Source organism: Megalobrama amblycephala, linkage group LG4, assembly GCF_018812025.1.
Source record: "Megalobrama amblycephala isolate DHTTF-2021 linkage group LG4, ASM1881202v1, whole genome shotgun sequence".
Classification (NCBI taxonomy): Eukaryota; Metazoa; Chordata; class Actinopteri; order Cypriniformes; family Xenocyprididae; genus Megalobrama; species Megalobrama amblycephala.
In genome coordinates this window covers 53,848,944-53,876,497 of record NC_063047.1, presented here as the reverse complement: position 1 = coordinate 53,876,497, position 27,554 = coordinate 53,848,944, and the positions used below count along the sequence as shown (strand labels likewise).

At 35.1% G+C, this 27,554-nt stretch overlaps 4 protein-coding genes across 4 annotated transcripts; 3 read left to right on the top strand and 1 right to left on the bottom strand.

Moving 5' to 3' along the window:
- The first annotated feature begins 67 nt into the window (after positions 1-67).
- Positions 68-1,822, top strand: LOC125267944 (grass carp reovirus (GCRV)-induced gene 2p). The gene is made up of 2 exons (XM_048190029.1): positions 68-212; positions 786-1,822. The coding sequence occupies exon 2, from the start codon at positions 799-801 to the stop codon at positions 1,444-1,446; it is 648 nt and encodes a 215-aa protein (XP_048045986.1). The 5' UTR covers positions 68-212; positions 786-798; the 3' UTR covers positions 1,447-1,822.
- A 739-nt stretch (positions 1,823-2,561) lies between these two features.
- ufc1 (ubiquitin-fold modifier conjugating enzyme 1) lies at positions 2,562-4,024 on the bottom strand. Its single transcript, XM_048190027.1, has 6 exons — positions 3,815-4,024; positions 3,536-3,603; positions 3,388-3,451; positions 3,223-3,299; positions 3,026-3,116; positions 2,562-2,907 (listed from the first exon to the last, which is right to left on the bottom strand). Exons 1-6 carry the CDS (start codon positions 3,935-3,937, stop codon positions 2,827-2,829), a joined length of 504 nt encoding a protein of 167 aa, XP_048045984.1. The 5' UTR covers positions 3,938-4,024; the 3' UTR covers positions 2,562-2,826.
- A 150-nt stretch (positions 4,025-4,174) lies between these two features.
- Positions 4,175-13,796, top strand: si:dkey-71l1.1 (uncharacterized protein LOC569883 homolog). The gene is made up of 10 exons (XM_048190026.1): positions 4,175-4,803; positions 5,166-5,362; positions 5,459-5,526; positions 5,657-5,749; positions 7,179-7,280; positions 7,363-7,468; positions 10,796-10,918; positions 11,039-11,115; positions 11,215-11,317; positions 12,599-13,796. Exons 2-10 carry the CDS (start codon positions 5,218-5,220, stop codon positions 12,736-12,738), a joined length of 957 nt encoding a protein of 318 aa, XP_048045983.1. The 5' UTR covers positions 4,175-4,803; positions 5,166-5,217; the 3' UTR covers positions 12,739-13,796.
- Positions 13,797-16,612: 2,816 nt separating this feature from the next.
- Positions 16,613-27,465, top strand: crfb12 (cytokine receptor family member B12). The gene is made up of 9 exons (XM_048190025.1): positions 16,613-18,112; positions 18,397-18,476; positions 18,773-18,888; positions 19,092-19,221; positions 19,313-19,485; positions 20,779-20,924; positions 21,069-21,216; positions 21,775-21,914; positions 25,763-27,465. Exons 3-9 carry the CDS (start codon positions 18,825-18,827, stop codon positions 26,357-26,359), a joined length of 1,398 nt encoding a protein of 465 aa, XP_048045982.1. The 5' UTR covers positions 16,613-18,112; positions 18,397-18,476; positions 18,773-18,824; the 3' UTR covers positions 26,360-27,465.
- Positions 27,466-27,554: the final 89 nt, after the last annotated feature.

The window sequence follows — 27,554 nt, the reverse complement described above, 5'->3', positions numbered from 1 at the left end:
TTTGACATCCCTTGATGAGTTAAAAAAAAAAAAAAAAACTATTTTAATTTTCACTTTTTCATAAAGGAAATACATTTTTACTCCCTCAGCAAAACAGGAAGACGTGTTCAAGAAGAATTGAAAGTGAAAGGCTGACTTGAGTATAACCAAATAAGAAAGTTTAGACTCGGAGTGTCTTGTCATTTCTTGTCCACTTGCGAGAAGTATTTAAAGTAAGTTTGTTTTCTTTAAGTATAATATAGGACTATCTTGATCAATGAATATGTCGAGAAAACAAAATTTAATTTTTTACACGAACTATATGGCGGAACTGCTGACATATTGTAAATTGTAAAACACATAGGAGTGAATTCAGGTTGAGTGGGACACATTTCCCAAGTCATCTCAATGGCAAAACGTGTCCCAGTTACCCTGCATTCACCCTAATTCATTTCAAACTTGACAAATCTGACACAAAAGTCACCTAAAGAACTGGCAGTTTCATTTTGAATATGTTTGTAATGTTTGACATAAATGCTATAAATTAGAAATGCTTTTTTCTTATAAAAGTTGTTGTAATTTAGACACAAGGTGGTTACTTTGAAGCTATAATATAGTTAAACACTGATTTGTTTAACATTTCTAACACAAATTTTCATACTTTGTTATTTTTCATACTTTGTTATTATTTGCTATTTCGTTGCCTTTATTAGTATTCTAAATGATAGAAAATAGTAATAAAGATTAAGCAGATGTGTCCAAACATGTGACTATAGTGTCAAATTATTATTATATTTAATCCACAGGATATTAAAAAAAATGTCATCGATCCCATTCTTTGGCTGGGAGGCATTCTATGATGAAGATCCTCATCTTCAGGCAAACCAGGAAGCCAAATCAGGCAGACACTATACGATGTATCACGGCACCTCTGTGCAAGTAGCTCGTCAGATCATAAAAAATGGGTTCCGGCAATCATCAGATGGAATGCTTGGACCTGGAGTTTATGTGAGCCGTGACCAGAAGAAAGCAGAGCGCTATCCTCTGAGATCCCCAGCTACTGACAGAGTAGTGCTTAAATTAAGTGTCGACTGTGGAAAAGTCAAAAAAATTGATAAGGACAACCATCCCCTACAGAAGACCTGGCATAGTCAAGGCTACGACACTGCCTGGGTACCTCCTAACTGCGGCATGAAAGCTGTGCCTAGCGGTCTAGAAGAGGACTGTGTCTTTGACCCAGCGCGTATCGAGGTCACAGATATTGCTCTTGCACCCAACACGACCATCTTAACTGAACTCAAACAGCTCATTGCGCAAAACCAAAAGTCTCCATCACAATTGAACACCTCAGGTACTTGTACAGTGTGCAAGTTAAAACTAGGACCTGCTCATACTGTACAGCCATGCTGGGGATGCGGAGAAACTATTTGCGCTCTCATGATCAAACACAAGTGTGACCCCTACTAATCAGAAACTGGTCAGGAAATCATGAAGGATGCTTCATCCAGGAGGCTCAGGTTTTAGACTGGTTTGTTGAAATGTCAATGCATGTTTAAACTTGAACTGAAAGCCACTTTATCTGTGTATACAAAGATTTTACTTTCCTCAGTTCTCAGGAACACACAATCATCTTTGACATTTATGCTCTGACAATTTCTTTTTCCTGATGATGTGTGCCACCATGTTTGATGTTATTTACAAAACTGAAATTATATATACAAGTATTGATTGCCTATGACTGTGAATGATCTATACATTTTTCAAGATTTTTTTCAGTTAAAAATGTATTAAAAATACATCAATTTTGTGCAATCAGACTAGTTATATTAAATGTTTGACAATAGATGAGTAGTGCTATTCCTGTTCTGATTTCATATAGGCCTCAATAATATCTTTATAATATCTGTTCTTTTCTTTTATTTATGACATAATATTTCATTATGTAGTAAGAGTTAAAGGGATAGTAGCCATAAAAAAAATCACAATTTATCACCCTCAAGTTGTTCCAAACCTGTATGAATTTCTTTCTTCTGTTGATCACAAAAAAAAAAGAAGATATTTTGAAGAATGTCAGTAACCAAACAGTCAATGGACCCCATTGACTTCCATAGTATTTTTCCAAACTATGGAAGTCAGTGGGGTCCATCAATTGTTTGGTTACTGACATTCTTCAAAAGATCTTCTTTTGTGTTCAACAGAATAAAGAAAATCATACAGGTTTGGAACAACTTGAGCGTGAGTAAATGATGACAGAATTTTCATTTTTGGGTGAACTATCCCTTTAATTATAAAAAATTATAAAATCTTGCTTTATTCACCATTACACCCTGAAGGAACTGCATGGAGGCCCAGTAACCTCCTGTGACTGTACCTTGCCATCTAAAAGACACGTTGGATTTAAATGACTAAATATCTAGCAAATTATGGGATGAACAATAACCTATTACACAAATTATTTTCTTATCATTTAAAAAGCTGATAACAGAAAAACTTACAGCTGAGAAAGTAAATAATTTGGCATACTATGACCTTTTTTAAGTAAGCTATAAAACTTTCCCCTAAGAAATTAAAATGTTCCCACATTTATGTACCAGCCTTTACTGATGGATGAATACATACACATTCCATTGAACAGGCATTATAAACCTGAAAAGTATGAGTCTACAACAAAAAAAAAAAAACAGATGTACAAATGTGAACGTGAAGTATACAGTTGCTATGAGGTTGCAAACAAAATTTTGAAACCACAGGGAAAGGTAGCCATGATTTTGAAAAAAACATGTTAAAACCTCATTTGTGTTTGCATTGTTAAGACATGGTGAAATGCAAAGGATGCTACTGCTACTTTCAGCTGTTTTGCTGCTCTTTATGTTGAATTATGCCTTTTGCAATGAGGTCTGGAATTTCAACTGCGAGCCATGGTCCAAGCTTAGGAAAGAACAGAGATTAGTTATTAATATCAAATGTAATAACTTAAAATGCAACAAATTAGATTAGGAAATGAATAACATAATACATATCATTGTAGACATGAAACTTAACTTACTCCCAAAGCCATTAGATGAGCCAGACCAAACTTTGGCACATTTCTTGCCCACAGTGGCTTGAAGTGATCCGTCAGGCAGATCTTCCCACCTCTGTGAGAAAAAGATGGTTTTGAAAGATCATTTCATAATAAAGGTGCATTTTAACACAATATTACATAATAAACATGAAAAACTATAATAAACATATGAAGCAAACCTGTACATCTTCGCTGTCTTCCCATCTAACTCAGGAATGGCCACTTCAGGTGCTGTGGCGGGATATGTAACTGGAATCTGGACGTTGAGATGAAGTTAAATATGTTATCTGTGGTCTTTAACAAAACAAGTTAAAAATACAGTAAGTGAGTTCAAAATGTCTTACATCAAATTCCATGTCAAATTCATATTTTAGAAGCTCGTGGATATACCAGCATTTTCCAAACCACCTACACAGAAACCGTAGCAAGATGTTAATGAAAATATAATAACTCCCAAAAAGAAGAAATAGCTAAAATGGCAATAACACTGACCTTGTGCCCTCTTTGTTGGACTCTAAACGGAACCAATCATTGTCAGCTGCTTTGTTATTTTCAACATACTGCAAGGCAACGCAATTACTTTAAGAAGCGCACATATTTTGTAACATTAAATTTGTATATGGTTTATACGCAAACTGTTAATCATAAATGGTAATGAACTGTCTACGTCTACTGAACACTTTTAGCTTAATGACACGTATGGTTATTCATTCATACGGCTAGCATAGTAGCTCCCTAATATGTTTTTGCTGCTACCATACAACATCTCACCTTTATAAGAGCTAAATATTCTTCTCGAAGTCTCTGAACCCATAGTTCTTTGTCTCTTGGTCCTGAGTTTGTTTTTAAAAGCGGTATTTCAGAAACTGCCTTCCTGGTGGCTTCATCTGCCATGTTGACAGTAGCGATGTGCGATTCATAAGCGAATCGTTCTTATGAGTCGGATTTTCAGTGAATCTAACTACACGGTTTTTTTTTTTACTTTATAAAATCATATCAAATAGCAAAAAGGCACTAACATATTATCATTGTTAAACACTTTAATAACACGACCTGAGCAGTATATCGTAAACAGCATAATAATAACATAAATAAATAAAAATATAAAAAAAAAAAAAACATGAAAAGCTAATTATAAGAGATTAAATTTCGGGGGTTTAATCCATATAAATTGCCAATAATTTAGAGAGTTTTAATCTCACTACACGTTATAAATTGTTATATGTGCCAGCATATGGCTTTAGTGGACCGTGTCAGGGACCACGTGGTGCCGTTAAAGAACGACTGAATCGGTTCATTGAAATGAACTTTTCAAAAGAACCGAGTCGCAGAAATGAGTCACACAACTCATCTATTTGACTCGCAGGAGGAACCCAAATGCACGTACCCCATGACGTCACAATATGTTATTTAATGTGGTTTATTATTAAAAGAGCCTAACTTGTATTATATCACAACAATATCTAATGCTTATAACACTGAGTGGCGAATACGTTTTATTAGCTATTCAAAATGTCGTGTTTTCAGAATGAACAGCAGTATGTTTCTGCACGGAGATGTTTCAGAGCTGCTCTTCTTTAAATGACTGCACTGATCAGCTGGTTCCGCCGCTAGAGTCTGTAGTTGAGTTGTTACATCCCTCAGCATCCTTTCACCTTACTCTCTTCCAGCGGTCACTGCATGTATAAAGCTTGCATTTTAGTATGATTTCAGGATATAATTTTTGCTTACTGTAACTGCACAACCCACAATTATTCAGCGTAAGTAGACAGACCTTCAAAGCCTACCATAATATTCCCAAAATGCATGATTATTGACGAGCTCAAATGCATTAACAAAATGTGCAGATCATTCGTTATTATAATTGTTGATTTGTGTACTTGAAGTTGAAAATTATATACTTTCCCCCCATTATTTTTTCCTGTATCCTTTTTGTGCACCATATGACCAATACTGTAATTTCTTGATTAATGAGGAATGCATGATCCTATATATATATATATATATATATATATATATATATATATATATATATATATATATATATGTATATATATATAATTATTATTATTATTATTGTTATTATTATGTTAGCATGTCAAATTGCTGTTGTCTCTCACAGTTCAGAAGATCAGGTTGAAAGTGTGGTCCTCTCATTGGGCTTGTGGGTTCCCATGGGCAGTGTGCTGGCCTTGTCAACCCGGCCAGGGCGCCAAAACTCCCCCTTTCCACAAGATAGACCCTTGTCACGGTGGGATAGGAGAGATGGACGGCTGCCTAACCCGGGAAGTTTTGATGGTCTGCACCGCAACTGTAAAGGTCTGATATTCTTTTCAATCTCTATTGATTTTTCATTCATTTTTCATAATAAGTAAAGGTCTATTAGAAGTAAATTTTAATTTCTTGTGTATCTAGATGTGTTTCCACAGCAGATTGAAGGTGTAAAACTGGTGATAAATAAGACCCTCAGCAGTTTTTTCAAGGTTTGTTCATACATATGGATCAATTATGACACTATTCAGGACAGTTTTACTGATTTTAATGATCATTTTCAGCACAATTTAGCACTAAATATTTTCTCAAAGAATGCACTTCTGTTTCCTCTCTCCTCAGGTCAGTCACACATTTCACCTCAGTGCTGTTGCTCCGTCCAGTTATCGCTTTCACGCTGAGCACCTACAATCAGACACTGACAGCAAAGAAACGGTAAGAATCTGACAGATCTAGGTCTTTTTCTTGCATCTGTTGCTGTTCACAGTGGTTTTTCTGTAGCATTACAGCTGAGGTTAGGGAATTTAACAACATCCTTATCAAAAATCATTGGCAAGAGGTACGGTATGTTTAAGGCAGGGATGTCAATATTTGTTGTAGTATTATTCTTCTGCATGACAATTTGACTGGGTTATCCTGCAAATGACATTACAAGGTTGTGTATATATTAATTAAGCAACTATGCTGTCACATAATAAACACTCAGCACTTTCGATGTAGATTTAGTTTGCAGTCAGGGCAAAATAGCAGGAAAATTAGACTTGTGTTTTGTGTTGAATTAGGAGTACAGTAATAAAAACATAATAACAAACTTCATTTTTATATAGCGCTTCTCAAGGCACTTACACTCACACACATAAAAAATTATATTATACCGTTCGGCAAGTCTCTTATGCTCACTAAGGGGCCATTCACACAGAATGCGTTTTTGCGGTTAATCATTAGTTCATTTTCAAATGAAAATTAGCCCAATATTTACTCAACCTCAAGCCATCCTATGTGTATATGACTCTCTTCTTTCGGATGAAAACAATCGGAGAAATATTAATAAATATCCTGACGCATCCGAGCTTTATAATGGCAGTGAACAGGGGTCATGAATATAAACTGAAGAAAGTGCCTCCGTCCACATCCATCCATCATAAATATGTGCTCCACATGGCTCCGGGGGGTTAATGAAGGCCTTCTGAAGCGAAACAATGCGTTTGTGTAAAAAAATATATCCATATTTAAATGAAATGAGATTAAAAAAATAAGCACAAGGTCTACAGACATGTTTTTTTAAAAGTTGAACTTATTTTAACTTATTTTAACTTGTAATCTTTAACTTTAACGTGCCACATTTGTAGAACGGCGCATCATGCATGAGTCTAAACTAAGAATAAACTAAAATGAAATAAAAGCTATCCCTAAGAAAATATGTCAGTATTCTGCCAAAGTTTGTTTGATAAGAATGTTGTTTTTGAAGGAACAAAGATATTGTTTTGGGAACATTCCCTACAACATATAGACATGAATATGGACTGGTGCTGGCTTTTGACATTGTTCAATAACTTGAATTCCTTTTCTCACCAAATTGTAAAGAATGAGTTAGGGAACTTATTTACCACTAATAATTAGTTATTTTTAGATTATGACTCCTACTGCATGTTATGAAATGATTGAATACATTAGAAACCTGTATTACAAGCTTCTAGGTTTGTTGGAACATATTTGAAAAGCTGTGCATCTTCATGGGCAGTAATGGACAGGTTTAAATAATAATGGACTAATTGCTTGAAGTATGTTGGGTATAAATGTATTTGATAAGTTCAATATGATGAATTTCTCCCTCTTACAATCCAATGATCTTCTGTATATAAAGGACACACCTATGCTAATTGGGGAAATGGACTCCTCTGGCAGCTTAAACGCACACTCTTTGTTTCATCTGAGTGAGAAAATAAGAGCTAAAGCAGTATTTCAGGTTAGTAGCAGTATGCAGTATGGCTCTAGTTTAATTAAACACCGTTTAACACAATGTGGACTGACGTCATATTCTTTTATAGACTCAACAGGCACAGTTTGTCACATGGCAGTTTGAGACCGAGTATAGAGGCAGTGACTTTACCGCAGCGATTACTATGGCCAACCCTGACATTTTCAGGGAATCAGGTATGATCGTGAGAGTTCCTCATTAAAAACAGAAGACAGACTGATTTACAGATGTCACAGGAATGAACAACACAATGCAGAAAATGCAGAACAGGTTTTTCTGCGGTTGCACTTGTACGTCATTTTGATGAATTGTTCTGTTTGCCCATTAAGGAAAATTTGTTATATGCTATAATTTATTTTCAAAGCTTATTGAGTAGCAATTCATATTAAACTCCATAAGACTCACCCTGCTTCTGTAAAAAAACAAAAAAAGAATTGCAGGCGGTTTGCTGATGAAAGTTGATGTTTGAAGTTAATGAAAAGCATATAATTCATTTAAATGAAAAAAAAAACAACAACATAAAAATAAAGATTATAATGAATGACCATCAAAGAACAGTGATCATGCAAATGTGTGAAAATATTGAAATACTACATTAAAAACTCAGGGGGTATTTCAAGTAAATATTTTAGGTCATAGTGGTTTGTCTGACAAAAAAAAAAAAAAAAAACATTTAGGAATCCCTGCTATTAGGAAAGCATCACTTGGGCCAGATTGCTCTAAAAACCACTGAAAACCTTTGCAACGAATAACACCACACTAAAGCTCTCAAAACACCTTAATATCTGAATAGCAAAAATCTGGCAAAAAGCATACTAACACATTAAAACTGAAAACATCTTAGCATCCACATAATGCACACTAAAACCACTCAAAACACCTTAACAGCTGCATATCAACCATATAGCAACACACTAAAACCACTCATAACACTTAAGCAGCTGCATAGCAACATCCTGGAAACAACTGCAAACATCTTAACAGCCCCATAGCAACACACCAAAATAGGGGTCTCCAAAACTGCTCCTGGAGAGCTACCTTCCTGCAGACTTTCCAACCCTGCTCCAACACATGCCTGTAATTTTCACATAACCCTGAACAGCTTGATTAGCTGGATCAGATGTACTTGATTGGGGTTAGAGCTAAACTCTGCTGGATGGTATCAACTCAGAACACCTTAGCAATTGCATAGCAACACATTAAAACCATTAAGAACAACTTAGCAAAACCCTTGCAACCCTTCAGAACACCTAAAAAAAAAACTAAAAACATATTAGTAACTGCCTGGCAACACTGACAACCATCACAAACAATCACATAGCAACAAACTAAAACCACTCAAAACACATTAGCAACCTCATAGTAACATGCTATTGACATTGATTGCGATTGATTCCAATCTCAAATCAATCTTCAGGCCTTCACTTGTTCACACAATTTGATGCAAATCTTCATTTAATCTTCAGGTCTTCGTGTGTTCACATGGTTTGATTCCATTCTCGATTCAATCTTCAGGTCTTTGTGTTTTCACATGATTTGATTTCAGTCTTGAATCAGTCTTCAGGTTTTCGTGTGTTCAAACGATTTGATTTGATTCCAATCTCGATTCAATCTTCAGGTCTTTGTATGTTTACACAATTTGTTTCCAATCTTGATTCAATCTTCAGGTCTTCAGACATTCACACGATTTGATTCCAATCTCGATTCCATCTTCAGGTCTTCGTGTGTTCACACAATTCGATTGAAATCTCAATTCAATCTTCAGGCCTTTGTGTTTTCACATGATTTGATTTCAGTCTTGAATCAGTCTTCAGGTTTTCGTGTGTTCAAACGATTTGATTTGATTCCAATCTCGATTCAATCTTCAGGTCTTCGTGTGTTCACACAATTCGATTGAAATCTCAATTCAATCTTCAGGCCTTTGTGTTTTCACATGATTTGATTTCAGTCTTGAATCAGTCTTCAGGTTTTCGTGTGTTCAAACGATTTGATTTGATTCCAATCTCGATTCAATCTTCAGGTCTTTGTATGTTTACACAATTTGTTTCCAATCTTGATTCAATCTTCAGGTCTTCAGACATTCACACGATTTGATTCCAATCTCGAGTCCATCTTCAGGTCTTCGTGTGTTCACACAATTCGATTCAAATCTCAATTCAATCTTCAGGCCTTTGTGTGATCACACAATTCGATTCTGATCTCGATTAAATCTTCAGGTTTTCATATGTTCACACAATTCGATTTCGATTAAATCTTCAGGTCTTATAATCTTAATGTCTTTATATGTTCACATGATTTGATTCAAATTTTGATTCAATCTTCAGGCCTTTTTGTGTTCACACGATTCGATTCTGACCTCGATTCAGTCTTCGGGTCTTCGTGTGTTCACACGATTCGACTCAAATCTTGATTCAGTATTCAGGTTTTCGTGTGTTCACACAATTCGATTCCAATATCAATTCAATCTTTGGGTCTTCGTATGTTCACATGATTTGATTCCAGTCTCGATTCAATCTTCAGGTCTTCGCATGCTCACATAATTCGATTTTGATCTCAGTTCAATCTTCAGGACTTTGTATTTTCACATGATTCGATTCCAATCTTAATTAAATTTTTGAGTGTTTATTCATGTTTATTTTATGCTAAAACTAGAAGAAAAAAGGAAGAGATGATTGGTTTACATGCTGCTTAAACTGAGGCACTACAGTGATCTGTCACAACACATTAAAGGTGCCCTAGAATTTAAAATTGAATTTACCTTGGCATTATTTATTTTATAGATCAGCAAAGTCATAATGATGGAGGGGCGCATATGAGCCTACTGTACTGTTGTTGTCAATCTTATAAATGTTTTTACCTTTTTTGTCTGCATTTTTTTTTATATTGATTAATATCTTATTCATATTAAAATCTTGGGACTCGTTCGCATAAGACGCGCGATTATGGATGTTATGCTTTGCGTTCGTTAGCCCAGGGCCCCGCGAAGGCTTAACGCGGCACTGTGTTTATGCAATGATAGAGTCGAGAGCGCGAGCAATTAAAGGGGCGGCAGCCTGAATCGGCGCATTTCTAATGATGCCCAAAAATAGGCAGTTAAAAAAATTTATTTAAAAAAATCTATGGAGTATTTTGAGCTGAAACTTCACAGACACATTCAGGGGACACCTTAGACTTATATTACTATATTACTAAAAAAACGTTCTAGGGCACCTTTAAAGTCACTCCCCAAAATGGTATTTATTGTTTGAATTTCCAAGAAGTATTATTGACAGAATTTGAAATCTGAGACTAATCTACTCTGTCTTGTCTGTCAGCATGTTGTCAGTGTCATCTTTGCTCTTCTATGTTTTTACTGCATGAGAAAATAGATGTGTGGCGTGACAGCATAAGAACAGTGACAACTGCATTAGAGTTGGCAGCCCTGCTCACATTTTTGAAACTATGTAAAACTCTAGTTAATGTATTTGTTATCTGTTTGTGCCTTTGTTTTTGTTTTGCGACAGTTATCATGGTTGCACATTTTCTTCAGAGTGTATCCCCGCAGCTGGTCCTGGGGGGAGAGCTGGTGTATCATCGAGGTCGAGCAGAAGAAGGAGGCATACTTACCCTGGCAGGCCAGTACTCAGGTTAGACTGGTCATCTGCTTTAGTTCAATGGTCATCCATTTGTTATACACCAGTGTATATACAGTACCTTTGTTTTCCAAAGGTACTTAAAGCTCAAATGTCACATCTTTTCTGCCTTAGGGCCAAATTGGGTTGCAACACTGAATGCTGGTAAAGGAGGTGCACATGCTAGCTACTACCACAGGGCCAACAAACAGGTATGGTGGTGTTGATGGATATTATTGTTTGTACTTTTTAATGACAAGACACAGTAATAGTTTCGGAAAGCTGCAGACTGTATTAATCCATATCTGCAGATTCAGGTAGGAGTGGAGTTTGAGGCAAGCACTCGGACCCAGGAGACAACCTTCTCTTTTGGTTACCAAATGGAACTTCCTGAAGCTAAAATGGTCTTCAGAGGTTAGAAGATATACTGAATGTGCAATATATCCCAAAGTACAGTAACTATGCCAACACTGAAACTGAGAAAACCTTTTTGAAATCAATTTTATTGAATTTTAGCATAGTTGAGCCAAGCAATCTGCCTCAAAACTGATCATAAGAGACCCAATTTCAGTCAAAATGACAAAATATGTGGTTATAACATTGCCTTTGCAGGGCAGAATATTTTAAACTTGTTTAGCAATTTACTCATTTGTTTTTTGCTTGTCATACTCCCTATTGCAACACAAGTGTTCAGGAAGTAAAATCCCATTCAAAATCTACATACACAAAATACTTGTCTTCAGTTGCAAGCCCTGTCATTAAAGTTCTATACATCTTCCAGCATTTGCATGTGCATTTGGCTATTTCTGATCTGAGCTGCCAAGAGTTTAGTACATTTAGTACAGTACAGTTTAGTTCCGTTTAACACATTTTACCTTGTTCAAATCCACATACTTAAAATTTCCCCTAAAAATAGCACAGAAAATGTGAAAAAGTTAGCAGATTTCATCAAGCCTAGCAATAACAAACCTTTTTAAAACTGAATTTCCACAAACTCAGAGAGTGTTACGCAATAGAATATCCGGTTTCTGTAGAAGCTCCAAGTCTGTGTAATGTGAGTGGATTGTGACTGTTGTTGTCACTGATTTGTAAATAATTTAAATTAACCGAGGAAAGGTGGCGTATTTTATACACTACAATTTAAATGTTTGTTGTTGGTAGGATTTTTAAAAATGCTCACCAGGGCTGCATTTGTTTGATTAATACAGTAAAAACTGTAAAATGTTTGTACAATTTAAAATAAATATTTCTATTTGAATATTATTTTAAATCTAATTTATTCCTGTGATGGCAAAGCTGAATTTTTAGCATCATTACTCCAGTCTTCAGTGTCACATGATCCTTCAGAAATCATTCTAATATGCTGATTTGCTGCTCAAGATATATTTCTTATTATTATCAAAAACAGTTGTGCTGCTTAATATTTTTGTGGAAACCATTTTTTTTTTTAATTCTTTGAATAGAAAGAAAGTTAAAAAGGAGAGCATTTATCTTAAATAAAAATCTTTTTTAACATTATATGGTAAGATTTTACTGTCACTTTTGATCAGTTTAATTAGTTATGTATATGAATGGTAGTTTATGTATATTGGAGAATATAACACTTACAGCCATTGGTCTTTTAAATGCCTAATGATTCAAATTATAATTAACATGTAACTCATAATTCTGTCAATCATTTTAATGTTTTTTTAGGAATGTTGGACAGCCGCTGTATCATTGGCGGGGTTCTGGAAAAGCGGCTCTACCCTCTTCCTGCCACCTTGATCATGGGTGCCTTTGTCAATCACAGAGCAGACAAGTTGCAGGTCGGTCTTGGGGTCAGTGTTGGTTAGATATGAATCTTAACTCAACAGAGGCACCGCTTAAGACTTTTGGGACCCCAGAAAACCACCTTCACGTCTGTCCAAAGACACTGGTCCACCACAGACTCCGGACAGAACAGGCAAGCCAACCAAAGCCCTGTTCTCCATACTGGACAATCATGCCGTTCATGGCAAGCAGGAATGAGGGCTAAAAAAGACCAAGAACACAAAGCTCTCTATGTTGGTCCCAACCTGTATCAAGGGTTTTGCTGTTTTGGTCTTATGTTGGCCCCTAAGTAACCTGAGGTAAATAAACTGAGGTATGTTCACAGATTATCTAATTTAAGAACAAGGTGGCAAACTCAGCAACTGTTGGCAGAGACCATACAAATGTAGTGACATAAATGAGTGTCGCAAAATTTCTCTATTAAAGATTTATTTTTTGTAGCAAACTCCAGTTATAGTTTAGACTCCAAAATCAATATGTCAAGCCAAACATATTGAAGATTAGCAAAGAGGCACACAATTTATCATTTGTCATCCATTAACTTCCATTCAAATAAACACCTTTTGCTCTCCTTCTTAAGTTAACCTTTACATCTCTACTTAGGGGACGGACTCTGGTGTAATGGCACGTGTGACAGTGGAAGGAATAAAAGTGATGCATTATTGATAAAAAATCAGACTAGCATCAGAGCCATGGAGTGGTAGTGCATGTTCTTATGAATCATAACAGCCAAAGGCTCACAGGAATGCAGGTATGAATACGCCCTGCATCATATTGGCCACATACACGTTGTGTCAGGTGTGACAACCGCATGTAATTGCGGGAGTAAATCCCCTAAAAAAACTTAAGGCCCGTTCACACGGAGGATGATAACTGTAACCATAAAGTTTTAATATTTGTTCTAATTCTATGAGAATAGTTATATTCCACACGACAGCTATAACAAAGGGGAGCGATATCGTTGGAATCACTTTCAGAATGTTTTTTTTCTTTTTCAGCTGATGAACTATAAAAACATTTGAGAATCATGTTTAAAATTTGCTCTTTAAAAAAACTTTAAAGGGTTAGTTCACCCAAAAATGCAATTTCTGTCATTAATTACTCACCCTCATGTTGTTCCACACCCGTAAGACCTTCGTTCATCTTCAGAACACAAATTAAGATATTTTTGATGAAATTACATTCAAGGGCCAGAAAAGTAGTAAAAACATCATTAAAGGGTTAGTTCACCCAAAAATGAAAATTCTGTCATTATTTACCCACCCTCATGTCGTTCTACACCCGTAAGAATCTTCGGAACACAAATTAAGATATTGTTGATGAAATCCAATGGCTCAGTGAGGCCTGCATTGACAGCAATGCCATTCAAACTCTCAAGGTCCATAAAGTTACTAAAAACATGAAACAGTTCATGTGAGTTCAGTGGTTCTATCTTAATATTATAAAGCGACGAGAATATTTTTTGTGCGGCAAAAAAACAAAATAACGAATTTTCAACAATATCTATATGGGCCGATTTCAAAACACTGCTTCATGAAGCTTCTGAGCTTTATGAATCTTTTGTTTCGAATCAGTGATTCGGATCTCCTATCAAACGGCTAAACTGCTGAAATCACGTGACTTTGGCACTCCGATTCACTGGTTCGATACGTAAAGCTCTGAAGCAGTGTTTTGAACTCGGCCCATATAGATATTGTTGAAAAGTCTTTTTTTTTTTTTTTTTTTTTTTTTGGCACACAAAAAGTATTCTTGTCACTTTATAATATTAAGATAGAACCACTGAACTCACATGAACTGTTTCAAATATGATTTCACCTTTATGGACCTTGAGAGTTTGAATGGCTTTGCTCTCAATGGAGGCCTCACCGAGCCATCGGATTTCATCAACAATATCTTAATTTGTGTTCCGAAGATGAACAAAGGTCTTACGGGTGTAGAACGACATGAAGGTGAGTAATAAATTACATTATTTTCCTTTTTGGGTGAACTAACCCTTTAAAATAGTAAATAGTCAATGTGACTACAGTGGTTCAACCTTAATGTAATGAAGTGACGGGAATACTTTTTGTGTGCAAAAACAAAACAAAAATAACGACTTTATTCAACAATTTCTTCTCTACCCTGTCATTCTCCTACGCTGTTTACGTTCAGAGCTTCCAGGTTCTAAGTCAGAATGCTGCACAAAAAGTATTCTTGTTACTTCAAACAATTAAGGTTGAACCACTGTAGTGATTAACACTTTAAGCTTTAAAAGGTGAAGTGACAACCACGTTTAGCTGCTGTGTTTACATGGCCCATGTGTCTACTTCTGGTACTTTTATGTCCAATGGGATGATTTCAACTTTTTAAGTTTTGTTATATGAAAGACACATTCAAATGATCTTAGAAACTTTTACCATGCCCTCATCATTTATTTTTGCTAAAAATAAATGCCACTTCTGTAGCCTATTGTCAAAAGTATTGTAGACACCTTTGTCAAATTTTAATATCATAGTAAAAAAAACTGCCGGAAATAAAGAACTGAGTGAATGGATATGTTTCTGTCTATTCTCAAGCGCCTGTCTCACAGCTGAATAATATTATATAGAAACTTTATAATTTTGTGAGGAATTCTATAAACTGCGTGGTCATTAGCACAAGTCACAGATACAGGACCATTTTAATGAAAGAAGTGTTTTACATTGCATTCACACAATGTGATAAAACTGTTAAGAGACATATGACAAATACAGATGCAAGATCATTGCAAGTTAAATGATTAGTTCACTTTCAAATGAAAATTAGCCCAAGCTTTACTCACCCTCAAGCCATCCTAGGTGGATATAATAATAATAATAATTCCTTATACTTATATAGCGCTTTTCTGGGTACTCAAGCGCTTTGCATATGGAAGGGGGAATCTAATCAACCACCACCAATGTGCAGCATCCACCTGGATGATGTGACGGCAGCCATATTGTGCCTGAACGCCCACCACACACCATCTTATTGGGAGAGGAGACAGAGTGATGAAGCCAATCAGTATATGGGGATGATTAGGAGGCCATGATTGACAGAGGCCAATGGGCAAATTTGACTTTGACTATCTTTCTGATGAACACAATCAGAGATATTTTAATAAATATCCTGACGCATCCGAGCTTTATAATGTCATTGAACAGGGGTCACTAGTGAGCTGAAGAAAATGCTTCCATCCATCATAAACGTGTACTCTGCACGGCTCTAAGGGGTTAATAAAGGCCTTCTGAAGCGTTTGCATTTTTTTTTTCTGATGTTTTTTTTTTTTGTAAGAGAAAATATCCATATTTAACAAGTTTTATAAACTCTTGCAGTTTAAAAACTTATGATACGTCCTACGCCTTCCCTATCCAGCTTACGGAAAAACTTAACTGACGCGACACCAGTTGACACTAGAAAGTCATATACACCTAGGATGGCTTGAGGGTGAGTAAAGCTTGGGGTAATTTTCATTTGAAAGTGAACTAATCCTTTAACTGCATAATATACTCAAAGGGTACGTTTACACCACAACAAAGTAGTAAAAACTGAAACGTTTTTCCTTTGCTTTTTTCATGTACAGACGACAAAGTTGTCAAAACGATCCCTATCTACGAAAATGATTAAAAATGCTGTATTATGCATGTCAGGCCAGTAGTTGGCGATGTCACTTTGTAAAGAAACACTAGGCGCCTAGAGACTGAACATGTAATGTGCATGCACATGATATCACAGTTTTCACAAATTTGTGTTTTTGTTGTTTACATGAGGATGATAACGGTATATTTTTCAAAAACTTACACTTTGAAACCTGCTTTCAAAAGCTTGCATTTTCAGGCCCCCAAAAAGCCGTTGTTGTGTAAATAAATGGCCAAAATGCGTAAAAAGTTTTCCATTGATAGTTTAGAATGATGTTGTGTAAACGGCCCCTAAAACAGAGGTCTTCAACCCTGCTCCTATGGACCCAAACTCTGCAGGAAAGTGGGTCCCCAGGAGCAGGAGTGAAGACCTCTGCTCTAAAATACCTGAAGAAGAATCATTATTAATGATAAAATATATCCCACAGAAAGGAAGCTGTTAGGATCTGTGTTTGTTAGTTGGTGTTTATCTGAACAATTCACCTCTCAGGTGATGCAGTTAAACAAACTTGCCCGCATTCTCCACCAATAAGCTGTTGGAAAACACACCTTGACTCCACGAAGACACCAATGTGCTCAAGTTTACTAAAGACAATTCTCCACACTTCCAAAAGTCATAGAAATGAGTAAGAGGATCCAGCTTCAAGCTAACTTAGAATACAGAAACACTTATATGGATAATCAGTAATTTCTACAGGATATGATAGGAGGAAAAACTATATTTCCATATTTTTCAAAGTTTCTCTTGGGGACTCCATAGTTTTGCGGGAGAATGCAACGTTTCTCGGGAGAACCTAGTACTTTTGCAGGGGAAAACATTCACAATACAGTTTTTAATTACATATATAAAAAATAAGTAACACCTAAAACTGGCTTCTTATGGAGAAAAAAAACTGTTGATTGAAAAAAAAACATATACCTGGCAAATTTGGTCAGAAATGTTAGCTACTTAGTATTAACTCTATAAACTCTTGCCTAAAAGCAATAGCACACTCACAGTTATACTGTTGGTGTGATTATCAGCACGGTTGTGATTACCTGCTATACTTGTGCCAATGGTCAAATCACAGACATGCTGTTATTCATTTACAATATTACACTTATACATACATTTTACACTTTTGTTTGTGTAATATTGCAAAATTACTGAAAATTGTGGAAAAGAATAAGAAACGCAATGTTTGAGGAACATCAATCACGTGCATTTACACACTGTAATAAAAGAGAAAAACATCTCACTGTAAAATGTGGACGTATCTTGCGTTTCCTGATTTATCTTCACTTCATGGTGTTATTTTGCATGTATATACAATAAGCAGAAATAACTAGTCTTAAGAAGTTCCTGCTATGGCAAATATATATATATAAAAAATAATAATAAGTTTTAATATTCTAAGGATCAAATAAGTACCTTCATAATCATAGTGGCCACTGTTCCTTTTAGTTTTATGAATCTGTAATTTAATGTTAAAATTTTCCATGAAGTTTTCATACATTAATTTATTTTGCACTTGCACTTAGGTCACTTGCAAAACATTTAAAATAAGCTTGTTTAACCAATATATATGTGAAAAAATAATACTAATAAAAATGTTCATTCGTATCCTGAAGCTTCTAATTAATGTTCATAACAACGTAATCACATTTTGACAGAGCTTATCAGTTATTGTGATTGTAACAGATGCATACTGGGTGGAGATTGATGAAGATGCCAGGTGAGATTCCACCCTGGAGACTGGAACAACCTGTTTGCATGTTTCAGGTAACAGGGGAGGGGCTTACGTCCCAAATACACTTTAGATCTGCAGAGAGGTTGGGACTTGTTTGATATGTTGTTAGTGTAAACCCGAGGACAGTTCTTCTACCATTTTATGTACTGTATAATGTTTAGACAGAGAAATGTTTGGGTGTTTTATTCATCTTTTTAAAATTGCTCGGGGGCATATCTTAAACTTGACGTACCCTCAAGAGGTTTCCTGTAGGGAAAGACTAACACTTTTATAGCAGTCATATTTGGTTTTGATCATTTGCTTAACCCGATCTCAGTATGCTGCAGGTGCTTGAGATGGATCTGCTGTCTTCAGGGCTGGTGTTTTATTTATAGAACCAGAGATGAATCAAATATGGTGAGTATGACTTTACTTGTCTTTAATTAGTAACTAAGGCTTTTACTGAACAATTATTGTTTTTAGTATTATTATATCCCTCCTGTTGTTATCGTAATAATTCTATCTGATACTGTTTTTTAAGTTGTTCTGGCCCTTTAAGTCAAATATTGTTAGCACCAGACTAATCATGCCAATTTGCATGTTTCTATTTATGTAATGTTGTCTTTTTTATTATTATTACTCCAAACCTCATGTTAAATACTATCAGTGATCAGTTGTAATTATATGTCTTGTGCTGTATAATGTTTTTGCAGGGGAGATTGAGGATAAACTTTCAGCCATTTTTAAAAATGATTTAATGACACAATGACCTGCTTTCTTCTAACCTGCATGTTCACATTGCTCCAGATATTTCTGGCGCCATCTAAAGGTAGTGTACATTTTTAGTATGCATCTGAATTGGTAACCTGACTTCCCTTCTTAACCTCACAATATAAATATATAAATACTATTTTGTTGCACGCAAACACCCTGTAATCGTCAATACATGTTGCCTTGTATATTCATTTGTATTTTTTAAAATTAGTTTGTTTTCTAATTAATGCTGCATTTTTTTTTCTCTCTTATTTACAGCAATGCTTTTTCCTCCAAAGAACCTGACTGTAGGATTATTGGATTTTAATGCTACAGCTGAATGGCTTCCTGGACAAGGAAACCCTCCTGGCACCAAATATACCTTGGAGTATACAACTGTACAAAACATGTACCTGACTTCTACTCTTTTAATCTGTTCTCAGAAAAATTGTTGTCAAATAGATTTTTGTTAATGGTTTATTAATGGTATTTTCACATAGGTCTGGAGGAAAGTGGATTCCGTCTCCAAACTGCACTAACATAGCCATACTGAAATGCGAGCTGACCTTTGATGAGCTCCATTGGCATTATTTTGTAAGGGTCAAGACCACGTTTAAAGGGATGAACTCCAACTGGACAACTACATCAAAGTCTTTCCAGCCATATGGAGACAGTAAGTTCATATGTATTAAAAGAGGCTTTTAAAATGAATTTCAAAAACAGTGTTGCCAGATCTCGCAAGACAAATAAGCAACCAGGCCTGTGAAAACAAGCCCAAAACAAGCGACTTTTTCTACGGACCCCCCCCCCTTATTGTTTATTAAAACTAATTTTGATGTCACCGTATAGTATTCTGTTTGAACCGTATTGTGTATCTTTAAGACGCTATTTTAATCATCACAGTTTCAGTGTTCGTTTACCTAAAAATGTCACTCAATGTATATAAGAAATATGATTTATAGCCTATGTCATTTAATTCAGTGATAGTGTGTAACCTATTGTATTTTCTACATTTGTAGGAAACAACACACATAAACACGCTTCTCAAACAGCATCCCAAGATTGTTTTAGCCTATATCAACTGGATTAAAGTTTTTTTGTTTTGTTTTTTGGAAATCTGGAGTATTGCACCTCTTTTTAATGGAAGATAGGAGGAAGACAGTTTAACGCACATCACAGCCTATCCTACTTGACGAATAAAAATAACAAACACATTATGTAATATATATATATATATATATATATTTTTAAATGAGTACGGAAAATAAAGTTGGTTTAATCTAAAAGGTTTTAGAATTATAGAATAATCTGGCATCGTTCTGAAGGCAGCTGCCTGCGCTTGAGATGCTCTGTTGAATATTATGTTAATTACACAAACAATATGTTAAGCGTACATTTATTGAACAATGATTGATTAGCCTATATGTATTTATTTATTGTAAACTTTATTATTAAGTGAAGTAAACATTTAGCTGGCAAGATATATGAGCGCATGATGTTTTATCCGCCGATCAGATGCGCGTCAAAGTTGTGTTCGTTACTATAGCAACAGTAGAATCCGGGTACAGTGTGTTTCAGAATCAATCATTGTAAAAAGAACTTTTATGTCGTGATCACGAGAAAAAACTCTGCTGTCTCCTGTGTGTATGGGGAAAGGGGAGGGACAGAGAGAACCGGCTAGACAAACTCCTACATTTAAATAACATATAGAAAATATCTGCTTGACAACTTATTATGGAGGTGGGGGGATCAAGCCCAAATAAGCAACTACACTTTAGAAACAAGCCCAAAAAAACGCGACCCGCGACTACCGATATTTATAAGCGACTTTACAGAAAAACAAGCCCAAAGTCGCTTATAATAAGCGGACTTGGCAACACTGGTCAAAAATTGTTTTTGTCAGAAAAGTTCAAATAATGCTCTTCTGAAATGGTTGTGTTTGACTCTCTGTTGGATCTTTCTGTAGCTCGTCTGAGTTCTCCGGATGTAGAGATCTCATCTGACCAAAAGTCCATTAAAATTAATTTTAGTCATAGACTGGAATTAAAACCAGAGATCAAACTGGAATTCCTGCTATACCTTTTTGAGAAAAGTCCTGCAGGGGAATCAGAGGTAATCGCTTACGAAGAATATTTGTTCCAATGTACCATTACCGATTATTATAGTGAAATTTCAGAATGTTCGCAATTTAAAATGGATTACTTAATTGAAATTAATCCATATTCCCTTATTTATTTATTTATTTATTTTTTAAAGTTTATTCCTCCGATATCAACCTCAGAATCTCCCTACATTGTCCCTAATGTGCCATCTGGCAAGAACTACTGTGTTAGTGTTTCTGCCAGCCATCAACAAGCCTCGAAGAACAACAACTTCAGCACCACCAAATGTACTTTTCTATTAGGTGGTGGATATATTTATATATATATTTCTTTTCACAAATGCAGTATAAGATCATTTTTAATTATTGGGGTCTGTAAGATTTTTTTTATATAGAAATTAATACTTTTATTCAGCGAGGATGCATTAAATTGATCAAAAGTGACAGTAAAGGCATTTATAATGTTACAAAATTTCAAATAAATGCTGTTCATTTCAACTTTATATTCATCAAAGTATCCTGAAAAAAATGTTAAGCTGCAAAAACAGTTTTCAACAATAATTAGAAATGTTACTTGAGCACCAAATCAGCATATTAGATTGATTTCTAAAGGATCACGTGACACTGAAGACCAAAGAAATGGCTGCTGAAATGTCAGCATTGCTATTACAGAAATAAATTACATTTTAAAAATATGAGTTATTTTAAATTGTAATAATATTTCACATTACTATTTTTGATTACATAAATGCAGCCTTGGTGACGTCTTTTAAAAGCTTACTGACCCCAAACTTTTAAACAGTAGTGTATGTATGTATATTTGTGCTGTATATATGCTAATGTGTCTTTATGTTCTTAAAGATTCTACTAGAAGCTTTGTGCTACTGGTGTGCATTGTAGCCATTCTGCTGATTGCCTTTTCAACTGGGATTGTTGTGACTTTTGGTTGTTTTTACGACATGAGGCTTAAAATCAAGAATCTCCACATTCCAAAAGCCTTGGTATGTACTAGAATACTTTTGATGTTCATCATTCTTTGATCATATCTTATCTTGACTTGAGAATTTATGTTGCATTTATCATTTATTACATAAAAGTAATTCACTGCACATTATTTGAAAGTTTTTTTGAACATGCACCTTCAAAGTGTTTAATATTTATATATACATATTTATTATGACTATATAAGCCCCAAAAATATTTGGACTTAAAAATGTCTGCATTAAATTGCATCATATACAAAATATCAAACCAAGTGAATTCTGCAAACAAATAATGCTAGAGATGTTCTCAGATCTAACTTCACTTTTTCAATTATTTTTAACCAACTGGCCAAATGTAAAGCAAATACATTTGTACATATTTAACTGCGAAAACTTTTACCATTGTTGGGCAAAATTCCACGTAATGGCGAAAGATTCCCCATGCAGATTTCACAACAGGTTCAAGTTGGCCGTGTGGATTCTCCGAGCTGACCAGCAGAAAGCTGCTAGGTTTTGTAAAAGTAATGCATTACAATATTGCGTTACTCTCTAAAAAAAAGCTGCGTCCACCAAAATTACCCGGAACAATTTGTCCCAGAAACTTTTTTTCCCCCAGACCTATTGCTAGCTGCATTTACATAGCGGTCTAAAGTACCGTGATGATAGTCTGGTGACGTAGGACTGCGCGTGACTTTCCAGTTCCCGCTGGATTTCGTCCTCCGCATATAAGCTTAATATAAGCAAACAACTCTTACTGCACGCACCGCAACAGACTTTAAAAAAAACAATGGTTGAAATAAAATGCTGCGTGAACTCAACCAATCAGCATGTTCAGCGCCCAGGTCCCACCCCCAAAAGTTCTAGAACTTTGAAAAAGTACTACCTCACGAGCAGGTACTTTCAGAGGGGGAATTTTTTACCCGGAACTTAATTTAGACTAGGGCTGCACAACGATTAATCGCGATTAATCGTTTGCAAAATAAAAGTCTGTGTTACGTAATATATGTGTGTGTTCTGTGTATAATAATTATGTATATATAAATACATGCACATATATGTACAGTAAAGTCCAAAAGTTTGGAACCACTAAGATTTTTAATGTTTTTAAAAGAAGTTTCGTCTGCTCACCAAGGCTACATTTATTTAATTAAAAATACAGTAAAAAACAGTAATATTGTGAAATATTATTACAATTTAAAATAACTGTGTACTATTTAAATATATTTGACAAAGTAATTTATTCCTGTGATGCAAAGCTGATTTTTCAGCATCGTTACTCCAGTCTTCAGTGTCACATGATCCTTCAGAAATCATTCTAATATGCTGATTTGCTGCTCAATAAACATTTATGATTATTTTCAATGTTGAAAACAGTTGTGTACTTTTTTTTTCAGGATTCCTTGATGAATAGAAAGTTCAAAAGAACAGCATTTATCTGAAATACAAAGCTTCTGTAGCATTATACACTACCGTTCAAAAGTTTGGGGTCAGTAAGAATTTTTATTTTTATTTTTTTGAAAAGAAATTAAAGAAATGAATACTTTTATTCAGCAAGGATGCATTAAATCAATCAAAAGTGGCAGTAAAGACATTTATAATGTTACAAAAGATTAGATTTCAGATAAACACTGTTCTTTTGAACTTTCTATTCATCAAATAATCCTGAAAAAAAATATTGTACACAAATATTTTGTACAATTGTACACATTAAATGTTTCTTGAGCAGCAGATCAGCATATTAGAATGATTTCTGAAGGATCATGTGACACTGAAGACTGGAGTAACGATGCTGAAAAATCAGCTTTGCATCACAGGAATAAATTACTTTGTCAAATATATTTAAATAGTACACAGTTATTTTAAATTGTAATAATATTTCACAATATTACTGTTTTTTACTGTATTTTTAATTAAATAAATGTAGCCTTGGTGAGCAGACGAAACTTCTTTTAAAAACATTAAAAATCTTAGTGGTTCCAAACTTTTGGACTTTACTGTACATATATGTGCATGTATTTATATATACATAATTATTATACACAGAACACACACATATATTACATAACACAGACTTTTATTTTGCAAACGATTAATCGCGATTAATCGTTGTGCAGCCCTAATTTAGACCCTGGTTCCTGCGGTTGAAACACACCCAGTACCACCCCAGAGTTCCTAGTTCCTGGGGAAAGTTCCTGCGTTGGAAACGCGGCTAAAGTAACTAATTGCGTTACTTAGTTACTTTTTATGGAAAGTAATGCTTTACATTACTTTTGCGTTACTTTTTCTCACCTGGGCTGGGCTTGCTTGTTTTTGTTTTTTTTTAATAACAAAGTTCTATTTTTGGTAAATGTTATTAAGTTCAAACACCAAAATTGAACTTAATAAGCCTCAAGCTGAAGGAAATGCAAATTCACACCTTTACAGTAGAGGGCGCAGCTCAAACAACCTTTAGGCTGTGCTGCCATTCTGGATTAAAGAAGAATACGACACAGTAGAAGAAAGTTCAGCACTCTTTCTTCAGCAATAAAAAATAAAAAACACAAATGTGATGTTTATCTAAAGTCATTTTTGCTTATTAGTATGCTTGAATTGGATCGTTGAAGGTCAGCAGCAAAGACATTGGTTAATAAAGTAAGATTAAATACATAAAGTATATTTGTTTAATTTAATATATTTAATCATTGCAGGTTTGTGCAATATTCTGAGATTGCATTTCACTGTTTTTATACATTTTGAGGAATACTGACTCTGTTTTTGTGTAAGTGAGATGAGCCTGCTGTCATTTAGTCTAAAACTACAATAACCGTCATGTTCATACAGCGCACACGCCTCTGCATTTACTCACGATTTCCCTCAACATGAGGTCAAGAGAGCTGTCATTCAATACATGGGGGAAAAAGTAACTTGCGTTACTTATTTGAAAAAGTAACTTAGATATTTTGTTGTAAATTTAAACATAATGCGTTACTTTACTAGTTCTTTGAAAAAGTAATTACGTAACTCAATTTACTTGTAATGCTTTACCCCCAACACTAGTATTGACAATAGACAATTCACTTTTTTGCCCATGAAATTTCTCCAAAATTTTGTGACCACACCTTAAGAGTCAAAATACTTTTTTGGGACACTATATATGATAAATATTTAGTAATGAATGGTAACACTAATAATGTTTCATTTGTTAACTACATTAAAGGGTTAGTCCACCCAAAAATGAAAATTATGTCTTTTATTACTCACCCTCATGTCGTTCTACACCCGTAAGACCTTTGTTCATCTTCGGAACACAAATTAAGTTATTTTTTATCTGATGGCTCAGCGAGGCCTCCATTGCCAGCAATGTAACTGAACCTCTCAAGATCCAGAAAGACACAAGTTAAAACCGTTCATGTGACTACAGAGGTTCTACCTTAGTATTATAAAGCGAAAATTCGTAAAGCTTCGAAGCAGTGTTTTGAAATCGCCCATCACTAGATATTGTTGAAAAGTCGTTATATTGTTTTTTTGGCACACAAAAAGTATTCTCGTCGCTTTATAATATTAAGGTTGAACCACTGTAGTCACGTGAACTAAATTTAAATACGGCTTTAGTACCTTTCTGGATCTTGAGAGGTTCAGTGACATTGCTGGCAATAGAGGCCTCACTGAGACAACGGATTTCATCAAAAAAATCTTAATTTGTGTTCCGAAGATGAACGAAGGTCTTATGGGTGTGGAACGACATGAGGGTGAGTAATAAATGACAGAATTTTCATTTTTTTGGTGAACTAACCATTTAACATGAACTAACAAGGTGTAAAAAATAAATGCAATGCATGTTTGAGGACAACTATCATTTATAATAATACAGTGTTTGTACTTTACAGATCTTTATTAAAATAAATAATAGGGTTATAGAACAAACCCCTGAGGAACTCCAAACAATTACAGTTACATTGCCTGTGAACACAGAGGACTATGATTCTGCATTGGAGGAGGAGTATGGCTACCATAAGAGAGAAAACATTACAAATGTAATAATTAACCCATCATCCATTGCCAATGTCAACCCGCCAGAGCAATCTGAGGAGGCTGAGACATCAAATCAGTGTTTATACACACTAGCTACTGATTTGGAACAAAGTCAAGAAAGTGAAATATGCGAGAAGGATAATGATGATATACATCCAGTTACCCCTGCGTCTTTATGTACTTGTACTTCAAACCATTCAGAATCATCCACATTTCTACAAGCAACTACTGTGAACGTATTTGTGAACTCAGAGGAGGATAGATATTATGCAAAGGAAACTCCCTTTTCTTCTATCAATGACTGTGAAAGAGAAGTGCCTGCTGAAGAGAAAGAGGAGGAGAAGGAGGAGGAGAAGGATGAGGAGGAGGAGGAAGAGGAGGATGTCCTCTTGTTGGCTGATCACTCCTCAGAGAGTGGCTATGAACCAAGACATGCTATAAATGATTTATGAACCGGAGTTGACCTTTAGACTTCCAAATTTCCACAGACTATATTTGAAGGCTCTCAAAGAGGATCTACATATCCTGACCCCACTTCCAAAGGTGGAGTCTGCAACCAAATTCAAGCAAAAATGTATCCACCTGATCAACCCAAGGAGACATGCAAAGCTTGGTGACATAGAAAATCGGCATATTCAAGACATCAGGGAATAACACTTGAGCAGACACTAGCGTTCCCTTTTGGAACCTTTATTTTTAAGAGTTGTCAAGTGAGTCATGTTGAACAGATTTTGGAATAAGGAAAGCGTGCCTACGTTAGAAATAAGCTGGAGCTGGACATTCTGCAGCATGTCAGTGGTCACATGACTAACCATCTTGTCAATAAAAGGATACATTGTTGACAGACTCCAGGTGCTACATGAAGCAATTTATGATGCAGTGCAATACCTGACTGACCTGAAGCACTGGACAATTTTATCTATTGTGTATTCTGTGTTGAAAGAATCATTGAAAATTATTGTGTGTATACATTTACACAAAGTGGGTTTAAAAAGTGAAAATGTTTTCATTTCCAGCTTTTAAATGAAGAAATACTAGATTTTAATGTGGTCACAGACAAGGCTTAAGCTAGTCCTAGACTAAAATGCATGTTTTAGCTGTTTTAACTGAAAGCATCTTATACTAACATATCTTAAAATATGTCAGTGCCATTGTTTTGTCTCAAGATGCACACCAGTAATGTTTTTTTTTCTAGGGAACGTTTATAAAAGCACCTTAAATGCCCTAATTAAACTAAGGCCTACCTCTGGCTTAGTCTAAGCCCTGTCTGTGAAACCAGGCCTATAGGTCTTAATCTTAATTCCACAGATGAAACTTCTGTGGAAACTTCTCCAAAATCAAAATGACTAGGAAAATAGTTGCTTTAAAGATAAATGGTGGTCACATCAAAAATGGATTTGATTCAGAAGTTAACTGATAAATAAGAAACTTTGGTAACAAGGTTTCATTTGTTAACATAGTTAACTACATTAGTTTACATGAACTAACAATGAAAAACACTTCTAAAGCATTTATTGATCTTAATTTCAACATTTACTAATACATTTGTAAAATCAAAAGTTGAATCTGTTAACATTATTTAACAGACATGAATTAACAATGAACAGTTTTTTTTTTTTTTTAACTATCATTTACAAAGATTAATAA

Bases quoted from the DNA above. Each gene is read 5' to 3' on its own strand.
- LOC125267944 (XM_048190029.1), top strand. From the start codon at position 799: ATGTCATCGATCCCATTCTTTGGCTGGGAGGCATTCTATGATGAAGAT.
- ufc1 (XM_048190027.1), bottom strand. From the start codon at position 3,937: ATGGCAGATGAAGCCACCAGGAAGGCAGTTTCTGAAATACCGCTTTTA. The intron at 3,300-3,387 runs GTAAGACATTTT...CTCAACGTCCAG, and splicing joins AATTTGACATGGAATTTGAT to ATTCCAGTTACATATCCCGC. The intron at 2,908-3,025 runs GTAAGTTAAGTT...TTCTTTCCTAAG, and splicing joins CTCATCTAATGGCTTTGGGA to CTTGGACCATGGCTCGCAGT.
- si:dkey-71l1.1 (XM_048190026.1), top strand. From the start codon at position 5,218: ATGGGCAGTGTGCTGGCCTTGTCAACCCGGCCAGGGCGCCAAAACTCC. The intron at 5,750-7,178 runs GTAAGAATCTGA...CTGTATATAAAG, and splicing joins ACACTGACAGCAAAGAAACG to GACACACCTATGCTAATTGG. The intron at 10,919-11,038 runs GTTAGACTGGTC...TTTCTGCCTTAG, and splicing joins CCTGGCAGGCCAGTACTCAG to GGCCAAATTGGGTTGCAACA.
- crfb12 (XM_048190025.1), top strand. From the start codon at position 18,825: ATGACCTGCTTTCTTCTAACCTGCATGTTCACATTGCTCCAGATATTT. The intron at 19,222-19,312 runs GTACCTGACTTC...ATTTTCACATAG, and splicing joins TATACAACTGTACAAAACAT to GTCTGGAGGAAAGTGGATTC. The intron at 20,925-21,068 runs GTAATCGCTTAC...TATTTTTTAAAG, and splicing joins GTCCTGCAGGGGAATCAGAG to TTTATTCCTCCGATATCAAC.